The 11,433-nt window shown below is 41.3% G+C and overlaps 1 protein-coding gene across 1 annotated transcript; it reads left to right on the forward strand.

Moving 5' to 3' along the window:
- The first annotated feature begins 1,454 nt into the window (after window positions 1-1,454).
- On the forward strand, window positions 1,455-10,180 carry LOC118405966. Its single transcript, XM_035805819.1, has 9 exons — window positions 1,455-1,673; window positions 3,252-3,374; window positions 3,965-4,102; window positions 6,089-6,205; window positions 6,803-6,962; window positions 7,490-7,640; window positions 8,409-8,553; window positions 8,988-9,149; window positions 10,074-10,180. Exons 1-9 carry the CDS (start codon window positions 1,577-1,579, stop codon window positions 10,178-10,180), a joined length of 1,200 nt encoding a protein of 399 aa, XP_035661712.1. The 5' UTR covers window positions 1,455-1,576.
- Window positions 10,181-11,433: the final 1,253 nt, after the last annotated feature.

The raw sequence follows: 11,433 nt of genomic DNA on the forward strand, positions 1-11,433 counted from the left end.
CCGCTGGCTCGCTCAGAGTCGGGCCAAGACTACGACTATGTTCCTACGACTGTATACGGCGTTGTGTAGAATTCTTTCTCCGTCTAGAGGTAAGTTTGGTAAACATGTATTTTGTAACAGATCTAGAGAAACGGTATTTGTGAGTTTTGACAGAAAATATAACCACAGTGGTAAAACAGTAATACGGATTATTTTTATAACTTTTTAAGACATTTAAGTTGTCTTTTCGGCATACTAAAATAGATGTTAAATATACGTAAAGAAACACGACAGATTAAGTTATATTTACAAACGCTGAAATCTTACGTAAAGGCCAGATGTATGTTTCCGATGCCTTTAATAGATCTTAAAATCTTCTGAAATATTTCTCCGCCTTTAAGGGCTTTATACGTATCTCTGAAACTTTGCTTAAATAGTTGTTTTCGTGCTGTGTCTATAAGGGAAGAACTCCCAAAGGTTACAACTGTTATTGTACTTTCCTCACCCTTCCAGAGATACAGCGTCCAGTGGCCCTGAAGTATCCCGTAACGCAACATCAGGTGAGTCTTATTCTAAAATATGACATAGAAAGTTTGTCTGACAGTTTTCGTGAAGAAGACTATGAAAAAGTTAAATTGTTTCTAACTCAAGTCAGTCTAAATTCAGCTAGAAATGAACATAAATATCGTATTATAAAGACTGTGATCTGTTTCCCTCGATCCAAAGGACCCAAAGGCTCTAACTGATAAATCTATTATTGTAACATAAATAACGCTAGCCCCACAGCCTTTTTGATGCTGCAGGGACAGTGGGTACCTTTCTCAAAGGCACAAAGTCTAGCCAGAAATGCTACAAAATGGGTTTAACATAGCATAACAGTTCACACAAAAGCAACTCAAGAACACCCACTATTTCTCGGTCTTACGGGCTGGCTACCACGTACACTAGTACATTAACTTGTACTCTGCTTAATTTGTAAAATCAGAATCAGGAAAAGATCCCACAGTTTCATTGTAGTTTATCTCTCCTTGTGTTACATTTTCAACAGGAGAGCAATAATTTTCAAGTGTAGGACTCTACGTTACATGTGTTGTATTTTCAGGGTTGCTAGGCTTGCGCTAGCTATTCTACCCAATTTGTAAAATCAGAATCAGAAAAGATCACAGTTTCGTTGTAGTTTATCTCTCCTTGAATTGTGTTACATTTTCAACAGGAGGGCAATAATTTTCAAGTGTAGGACTCTACGTTACATTTGTTGTATTTTCAGGGTTGCTAGGCTTGCGCTTAAGCTATTCTACCCAATTTGTAAAATCAGAATCAGAAAAGATCACAGTTTCGTTGCAGTTTATCTCTCCTTGCGTTAAATTTTCAACATGAAAGCAACAATTTTCAAGTGTAGAACTCTACGTTACATGCGGTAATTAGGCTTGCGCTAGCTATTCTACCCAATTCGTAAAATCAGAATCAGAAAAGATCACAGTTTCGTTGTAGTTTATCTCTCCTTGCGTTAAATTTTCAAGAGGAAAGCAATAATTTTCAAGTGTAGGACTCTACGTTACATTTGTTGTATTTTCAGGGTTGCAAGGCTAGCTTGACCATGGCCGGCCAAGCCTCCAACATAACCATGGTCATCCTTACTCTGTTGATGGTGGTACTGACCACTGGCCAGCACATAACCTCGCAAGGCCAGGGCGGTACGTACAACTCTGTACAAGTCGTTATACGTATACATGTAGCGCCAGTTTTCTTTATCCGCGAGGTAACCTATATCCGTTGTTCTTAAAAACAGGGTATTTGGGGATATCAAATTGACGGACGGTGCAATTAATTTTTTTAAGAAAAAACAAAAACAAAAAGCTGCAATGATTTGCCTTTGGAGTTATCACAATTTGGTACCACCGTTCTTTGGATTCAAATTCCTAAATGCCGTTTTCCAAAAGAACGAATATAGGTTGTCCAGCGGATATTAGTGAACTAGCGTTATCTTCCTCATGCCTTTTGATAAACCGACTGTTTAGCCAAACCCATACATTCTTCACCATTTCCAAGTCGAGAGAAGAAGCTAGACTACGTACCAACACGTGCATGTTTGAGTGGTTTTTGTTGTGACCCGTACCTTGCTAGGTTGGACAAAAATGTACAATAAAGTATTTGACAATTATATTCTACCCCCCCCCCCCCAAATGACCAAGTAAGTCTTAGAGCAGAGATCATAGTAGAGAAATTATGGAGAACGAGAAAAAACGGACAAGAAAAGTAGTCCATTGTCACTCTCCCAAGAGATTTGCATCTTATTAATTCTTAAAACCACCTCCGATACCCAACTCATATTACAACGACGAGAACAAATAAAGTTGTTTTTGACATGAATATTTCAAAAAATGAAGCATCGAGAATGTCACCATCATGAAATTGGCAATGTCTTAATCAACGGGCCTGCAAAAGTCCGTATTTTCCATAGATGGGACAAATTAAAAGTCTTGCCAAACAACATATAACTTCCTTGATCACACGAACCTTTTCGTATAAATATGAGAATCAGTTGGCATCAAAGATGTACAGACGAAACGTTGCCTCAACGTTTCGCAACCCGCCGTTCGTGCAACTTGTCCGTACGATTTTATGGGGAGGCCACGTCCCCCACGTATTTCTGAAAACATTCAGGCTGTACAGGCTAGGGCAGGCGCGTCGCCCGTACTGGCACGTACGGGGGTCGAATCCGCAGCCCGATGGCAAAGTTTTGCCTGCACGCAAAGTTCTACGGCGTGTCTGTGTGCTCCAAAATTTGTCGGATTCCCTACGAGTTCGTACGGAGGCGGTAATTACCACTTACGGATCCCAAAAGATTGCCCACGTTTTGGCACGTAGACAACACGTATTTGCACGTACGGCGGGTTGTGCCCTTAGCCTCACTGTATCTTTTCAATCGGTACTTCCATGGCCATTACTCCAATGATCTTTTACTACCTGTCCCTCCATTGAGAGCATTTTAGCGTAACACTACTACAAGTTTTCATCTAGCTGTCATTATTAAAACTGTTTAGCTATCGGTCTTAGAGTCCTACTACAGCAACAGCTTCTTTCCTGAACGTCCAAACTATGGAACTCTCTCAATAACAATTGAACCTCCCTTAAACAATGTTCAAGCCTTTAAAAACAATGTAAACCACTAGCAAAACTCTCTCCATTACCCAGAATTAACCTTGCATGGATTAAACTGTTAAAAAATAGAAAGAGGTTTATTGATACTTTGTCTTTCTATGGACCTGTAGCTGACTCTGACTGCAGCTCGGTGGGACAGTTCCGGTGTAATGACACTATTCAGTGCATCGACGCTGAAAAAGTCTGTGACATGTATGCCGACTGTGATGACCTATCGGACGAACGTTACTGTGGTAAGTAATGTCTGCAAGATATGTAACAGTAATTCACCTTTATCCACGGGGAAACCTATATTCGTTGGTTTTGAAAACGGTGTACTTTAAATAGGGACGGTGGTTTCAAATTGCAATATTTTCAAAATATTGCAGTTCGAATCCACTGCGCGTTGACGGGATATTCCTAAATACCTTGTTTTTAACAACAACGGATATAGGTTACCCCGTGGATAAAGGTAAACTGGCGTTAAGAGATACACCAGAAGGAAGGAATTTACTCGTGGTCATATCAACTTTCCAGTGGGGAACGTTACATTTATTTTCTGTGCTATTTTCTCTTGTTTTATTTTTCTAAACTTTTAATTGTTAATTCTGTGAACTGAGTACAAGAATATAGTTACAAAATAGTGACTAACGTTACTGACATCGTGAACTACATTTACACATGCTTATACGAGAATATTCAAGAAATAAGAATGACTCACTACTTTATAATGTAATTCAGAATTGATATGCAAAAGAGTTGAAAACAAATTCTACTCTACAAGACAGGCGAATTCCATACAATGCTTACCATTGATTCATCTTGTCCATTTCTCTGTTTGTAGAGTTCCTTACGTGCCCGCAGCCCCTTGGCACCGAAGGCAAGCAGAACGCGTCCCTGTTGACCATCATCAACAGTACAGACGCTTGTAACGGCCACGACGACTGCCCCAACAAAGAGGATGAGTCCAAGGCTGTTTGTGGTGTGTTTACAACTTAAGTTTTGACGCCAAACGAAAGTTTGACAACTGGCCTTACAGTGTAGAGTCAAATAATATTCGGCCATACAGTTTGGGCAGCTCTTGTACATGATTGAATTTCATGAAAACAACAACAACAACAATAGACCAAATACAGAGGTTCAAAAACAACTCTGAACTTACCTTTCTGGAGTTCACCTGGATACAAAAGTCACCATACTCTCATTGTCAAGACATTATATGTCTAAGGTGGCATTCAAGATCTCTTTCGGCCTAAATCTGCACGTTAGGAGCAAAAGTTGCTCAAAGTCTTAAGATTTAACCCCTTGGTCACAGAGGTCACATATTCATACATATGCGCGATAGCCACGGTTAAAAAGAGACACGCTACGGCTGACTGAGGTACTGCAACTAGGGGCTTGGTAATGGTTAGCTTCATACGCGCTGCAGGCACGGTTCAAAAGAGACACCCTACGACTGACTGAGGAACTGCAGCTGGAGCATTTTAGGTTACTCCTTTATCTACACGGTTATAGTGACTGAAAGTGACACTACAATCATATGAAAACAAAGACACTGCGGGTACATCCTTCTTTAAGATACGGTGAAGTAGCTTTTGGTTGCTAGAACGTCCAGTGCGTTTTAGACGACTGCAGAGTACTGCAACAGGCTCTGGTAGCAAACGCAATAATCTGTGATCATCTATGACATTACGGTACCTAAGATGACGCTAATAACCACACAAGTATACCATCAAATTCTGTTCTAGGTGAAAAGAAGAGGGTTATCGACCACAAGAGAGACTACTAAATCTTAGATCGACAATCGGTTATACTTTCCTGTATCAGTACTATTCGGATAACCAGGGCAGGGTGTTTGAAGTTTTGACCTTTCCAACCGATCCGAGTGTCCTGGCCCATCATCATCATCATCATTATTAACCTGATTACCCACATCAATCTTGCTGTAGAATATAACCGATTGTCGATCTAAAAAGCGAAAGACTTGCCGTATTCGATAACCACCTTCTTTGCATCTATAAGACGGGATTGATGACATATAGATGACTTGTGTGACCATTAGCGCCACTTGGGGCACTGTAAAGCGCGTAAATCAACGCATTTGCCGGTGACCAATGCATTTGCAAAGAGGGCAGCTTGCAGTACCTCAATCAGCTGTAGAGTGTCTCTTTTTGTATACCGTGACTGCCTCTGCAGGTTGCACGTCTGTGTCCCTATTGCATCCCAGTCGATTGGAAACGGGCTTCATAACAGGGTTAGCAGTAAAATGAACTGCCTCGGAGTATGCTGCAGTCAGATAGCTGCAACTGGGAAGAGGATACAAGCTAGAAATGGAGAAATACCGCGCTATATGTTGATCAGGACACTGTAAATATCCTCAGCTAAGGTTATATCATTAGGAGGTTCGATCATATCATAAAATCCAACAGAAGCTAACAACTTGATCTAGAGTGTCTTTAACATAGCCTTCTTACCTCTGCCAAGAATACTATGTTGTCATTTGTCGATGTATGTTTCACTGTGTGTGTCACTGTGTGTGTGTGCGCGCGTGTCACTGTGTGTGTATGTGTGCGCGCATGTCAATGTGTGTGTGGCAGCACGTGTGTGTGCACCACCACGTGTGTGTGCACCGCCACGTGTGTGTGTGTGTGTGTGACCGTGTGTGTGTGTGTCACTGTGTGTGTGTGTGCGTGCGTGTCACCGTGTGTGTGTGGCAGCACATGTGTGTGCACCGCCACGTGTGTGTGCACCGCCACGTGCGTGTGTGTGTGTGTGTGACCGTGTGTGTGTGTGTCACTGTGTGTGTGTGTGTGACCGTGTGTGTGTGTGTCACTGTATGTGTATGCACGCACGTGCGTGTGTGTATGTATGTGTGGACAGCATAACTTGAAAAGCCGTGGGGGGTCTTTATGAATATATGGTAGGTGGAGAGTACAAAAACATCAGACTGTACTGTCATGTTTTCCAGATGTCTTTTGTGAGTGGCGGCTGCCATGTCTGACCTCCGGAGAGTGTATCCCACCAGAGTTCTTCTGTGATGGTCACTTCCACTGCAACGACACATCTGACGAGTGGCAATGCAATGGTATTATTGGTTTTGTTTTTATTCATTTCTTCCTTATATATTGCAAACTCCGTAAACAGGCCAGATTTGTATGGTTAGATTTATTTGATCCACTCACACCAGGAAGGTCACTCCTTATCTTATCAATAAAAAGCGTGGTGCGTTCTTTAACACTCTTGAAGTGTGTCTTTTTTAAAACACGGGACCTCCTATAAAGTATAAAGTTCCTATCCGAGGGACGTCCTTTGTTGAAGCTAGGTACTCATTTTCTCCTGAGTCTTGTGTTCACCTTTTTACTTCTGGGGACCAAAGGAGTTTACCGGCTGGTTCACCATGTTGAGTAATAAACTAATATGTCCAGCAAGACTTAACCGTGCTGCCTGACTTCAGTAGAGATGAGTGAAAGAGTCCCATACAGTTCTTTGTTTGTTTTAATGTGTTCAACACATAGCATCCTGGTGAAGGAACCATCCAGTTTCCTGGTCTGAGAAGTATTCATGGTCCATGACTCACAGCCATCAAGTAAAATTGAGACAACAAAGAACTATATTGCACAGTAACTTACAAACATTATGAAATTATTTCTAGTAACAGTTGCATACAATCTGTATCCTCCAGTCACAGGTGCCTGTAACATGCCCCTTACCATTGGCATGGGTGAGATGGTCGAGGAGCAGTTCAACTCATCTTCAGGCTGGGTGAGACCGCCGGATAACCTCAGAGAATTCGACATCATACCATTCGCTGTCGGCTGGGCAACCAGAGAACTGAACGAAAGGTGTTTAGATCATGTCACAATTTAAAAATTTTTGTCCGTACACAAAATAAAGCGCTACACCAACAAGCTTTTGATCAATCTCTTGATCCTTATCAAGTTGAAATGACCCAAAGCCTATGTCACACGTCCAAATCTGAAGTGTGATGACAGCAATGACAGCTTGGAAGTTGGTATCGGCCCCCTTCATGGTTGAGGGAAATTTGATGTAAATGGTCTCTTTCACTACATTAGAGAACAAATAACCCCATTTGCTTGGCAATATCTAATTACCGCAAGGCCTCAGTTGTGGAGGTAATGCAGACCTGGACCAATATACCAAAGGACTTAGGGGCCCGGATTTCTGAAATTAATACATTGATTATAAAAACAGCTACAGCAAAGAAAAAGTGCATCATCGAGCGACTGAGTCCAGATGACATGCTAAACTACGTCTAGGAATGCAGCAAACAGAACATAGGGATATAGTTGCAAACACTCATCACATCCACCACCAATGATACTCTACAGTTTTTGATTTGCTTCCATAGGCAATGGGTTATGGTTGACATCGGTGAGATCGTCCAGCTGTCCGGCTTTCTGACCAGAGGCGTGGGTGTGGCCTGGACCTCCATCTTTAAGATGGGATATGGTCTCACCCCAGAGGAGGTGTCTCTCATTCAAGAAGATGGTGAAGACAAGGTAAAATTTCCTGTGATAAAGTTTATCTTTTTAATAGATTTTCTAACCATGAGTCTTTTTCTGTAGTTTTGCATAACTGTCATTGTAATCTTACACTGTGTACATCTTAATGCAGCTACATTTTGTCTTTTTTCTTATTTTGAATATTTAGGTCATGTTGGTTCAAACATATAAATGACATCTGAGTGCAAAATCTATTTTTTTCTGCACAATGAGCAATTGAATTCTGTAAAATATAAGAAAAAATATTTTAAAAGACATAAAGAAGTGAAAGAACAAAAATGGAGACTCTATCGTTTGGTATATGATACTCTGTGTTTAGTCATCTGTTCATCCTTCTGACCACTTAGATTTCATAATGAAGGCATTTTTTTTATTTGCCAAGCTTTTATTTTTACATGCTAGTGTCAGTTTTGGCATTCTTAGAGGATGTCATTGATGTGTAGTCAAATCAACATGGCTTTATTTTTAATATTTGGTGGTTACTAAATACGACAATTGGACATGAAGTAATAAGTATGGTTGAAGACATCAGAGCAATGTAACATCAAGCCTAATCGATTTAGTCTTTCAAACACTGTTTTCAAGCCAAAGTTTTAAAGTTTACAGCAAAGTGTAGCAAAATAAAAGTTCTTCTTTTCACATACAAAAGCTTGTTTTGAACTTAAAACACTTTAAGTTAATAAGTTTAATGTGGAGATATGAGGTTGTTTTACACCTTTATCTTGAGATTGTTTCTGTCATTAATTTGACTTCTTTCTTGTTCAGCTTTACTTTGTGCCAGGAAATGGTTTAAGAGGAGCTCGCTTCGACTTTGACTCTCCCGTCCGCACGCGAGTCATGAAGTTTATCCCGCTGTCCTGGTACTTTGTGCTGGCGATACGAGTGGAGTTCATGGGGTGCCGGATTACAGGTGAGATATACAAACAAACAAGAAAACAAAAAAAAGATCTTTCACCCTGACATACGTTTAACTACTCAACCTAATTACTACATATCTTCACTGCAGAAAGCAACTGTTCTGTCTGCTGTAGTTGGTGAGTCAGTTTTTCAACTGGTTGCTTGTAAAGGCGCTGGGGCTTCTATTACTGTACAAAATAATATGTGACTATAGCGCTGTTGTGTTGGACTCAAGACCACCGCAAAAACTCTGATACATTTTGCAGTACCAGCTCTGCTGGCATTTTGTCCTCCAAAACTAACTTATTCTCTGATAAAAGACAACTGGCTGCTGTCTGACTAATATTATTACAGACTTTATCCAACTTCATTTTGTATGACAATTTGTTAACCTGCATGTCTTATCTTATATGCTCATAACATTAACAAGATAATTGTTGATTCCAGGGCAGAGCCACAGACACATTCCTGATGACGTCATCTGTGGGGAGGGGTGGGGGTTGTACAAGGGGGGGTGCTACAAGCGCATCATTGCCCCCCTCCCCTGGGACCGGGCCGAGGAGTACTGTCAGGCACTCAAGGGACATATGGCGTCCGTGCACACACAGGGTATGTTTGTTTGTTTGTTTTTCAGTGTTAAACTACCTTCAGGCATAACATGCCTGTCCAGTTTTGTACATTAAATGTAAGCTAAAGAAGGACCCTTTCTGTCTTTGATAGAAAATAAGTGTGGTGGGATCTTCAACAAGATTTCCTCAAACACGGAACCTTCAGCTTTCGTGTCATCTCTGAGTATTTTGTGTCCTCTCCAAGTACTTATTTTCAATTGAGTTAAGTGGAGAAATAGGTTTTAAGGGTCTTTGTGAAGATTACAGCATTGGGGCCTTCTAGGGACCTATAGGTACATGTAGCATGTATAGTCCAGTGGTTTATAGCAGCCCTGCCTCTGGAACGTAGAACTCGTGTGTTTGATTCCAGCTGTGTTGCTCACCCGACATGCACGCTAAATAAGGAAAAGGTTGCATTCATTAGGATTGAATGTTAAGCCATAGTCCATTGTTCATTGTGCTTGACAAAAAAAGGTAGGGGAATTTCCTAGGCACAATGTATCTTTAAAAACTGTACAGAGCATCTGTCTTCACAACCAGTGGAAGAATAGTTAACTAAACTGGTTTGAGATCAATCATGTAATTTTCACTTTAGGTTTAAAGCCAGTGTCCGTCGGAAATTTCGCTGAAAGTTTTGCCATTCCGCCCTCTATGATGGACAAAAAGTCAATATTAAAACAAATGCCATTGAACCGAGCAGAGTCTACAAGCAAAATTTGCCCGTTAAAATTCAGGAAATAGCATTTCAGGGGGTCTATATTAAAAAATTTTCCAGGGGGAGCATGCTCCCAGGCCCCCTTATAGCTAGGATCGACTGGGTTTCCAAATTCAAAATCTCGGGGACGGAAAAAAATTCAGGCTGGCTAGAACACTGGAAAAACATGATGATATGTTGATAGTTGTTCTGTTGTTTTCTCTACTTCAGAGGAACATGACTTCCTGTATCCCAGAGCGAAGACTGGATGGCTCGGACTGCGACTACCAGACCACATCACTCCGAGTCAGTTTAGACAAGAACAGGTACATGTGTAAGAGGCCAAAATGGCATACACCCCCCCTACGGCAGTAGTATAGCCCAGTGACCCCCGAGGTCACGGGATTCGGATTCGACCAGTTCAGTTCCAGACATGTTTCCAAGAATACAGACACACTTCAGAGCAGTCCTTGTCTGAGCCTCCTTTCTTCTGAGTATCCTTGGGGTGAGGGACAGGGCGGTCAATTGTTACCTTACACATGTATTACTATTATCTGTTTCATGGGATTCTGCAACTCACCACAGATCTGTTTCAGAAATACATTGTAATCTCATCAATAAAGTCATACAGTCTATTTGATAAGTATAAATCACACAGTTTACCAATCTGCACAGTTAGATAATTGGACAAGTGGCAAGATTAGAAATTGTCTGTACAGTCAAACCTGCCCAAGACGACCACCCGGGGGACCGGAAAAAAGCGGTCGATTTGGACGTACAGGTGGTCGCTGAGAAGAGTATCGACTCAAAACATGACCGATGCAAAGTATAAATGGTTTCTGTTGTGTTTAATGGCAAATAGCAAGCACACTGCAGGCACGCAAAGAAGCGAGGTCTTTAATGTCAAATACAACACGCACACTGTAAACTGTAAATTTAACCCCAAAATCCTACGCAAACTGGCCGATTTCGGCACAAAATCGCGCTAGTTGTCATAAGAAATCGATGAAAACCTCAATTTTGAAAATGATGCGGTCATTATGGGTCCCAATTTTGGCCGGTCGCGGTCGCGTTGGCCAGGTGGTCGTTGAGAAAAGGTCGCTTAATGCTTACGTCAATGGGAAAATAAATCGGGACCAAGAAAAAGCGGTCGAAATGGCCAGGTGGTCGCTGAGAAGAGGTGGTCGCTCGGGCAGGTTTGACTGTACTTGTATTGTGAAGAAATGGCAACCACTGTCTCTTTCCAATCAAGTGATGTACTTGTGTTGTTGGTTAGCTAGTCAAAGTTCCTCACACACAAGATTGTGCATATAAGGCAGCACCCATCTGTTTCAATTGCCCTTGGGGCACACAACTTTTGTGCAATCACTACAACAGGGAGCTAGTCTACTACATGTAGTAGTGGTTAAAATATCATACTCATGTCCCAAATGCTAGTGTCAAGCATAGAAAGCAGCATTCACTATTATCTTTTTAAAGTCTTTTGTATGACTTTGCCATGGGTGAAACTCATGACCTACTGATTGCAAGGTGAACATTCTAATCTCTTGGCCATTACACTAGTTGTACAATGTGATGTTGTATTTCATCT

Source organism: Branchiostoma floridae, chromosome 18 (assembly GCF_000003815.2).
Source record: "Branchiostoma floridae strain S238N-H82 chromosome 18, Bfl_VNyyK, whole genome shotgun sequence".
Taxonomy (NCBI): Eukaryota; Metazoa; Chordata; class Leptocardii; order Amphioxiformes; family Branchiostomatidae; genus Branchiostoma; species Branchiostoma floridae.

Excerpts from the sequence above, each read along its gene's own strand:
- LOC118405966 (XM_035805819.1), top strand. The coding sequence starts at position 1,577 with ATGGCCGGCCAAGCCTCCAACATAACCATGGTCATCCTTACTCTGTTG. Across the intron at positions 6,206-6,802 it reads TGACGAGTGGCAATGCAATG|TCACAGGTGCCTGTAACATG; the intron begins GTATTATTGGTT and ends TGTATCCTCCAG. Across the intron at positions 6,963-7,489 it reads ACCAGAGAACTGAACGAAAG|GCAATGGGTTATGGTTGACA; the intron begins GTGTTTAGATCA and ends TTGCTTCCATAG.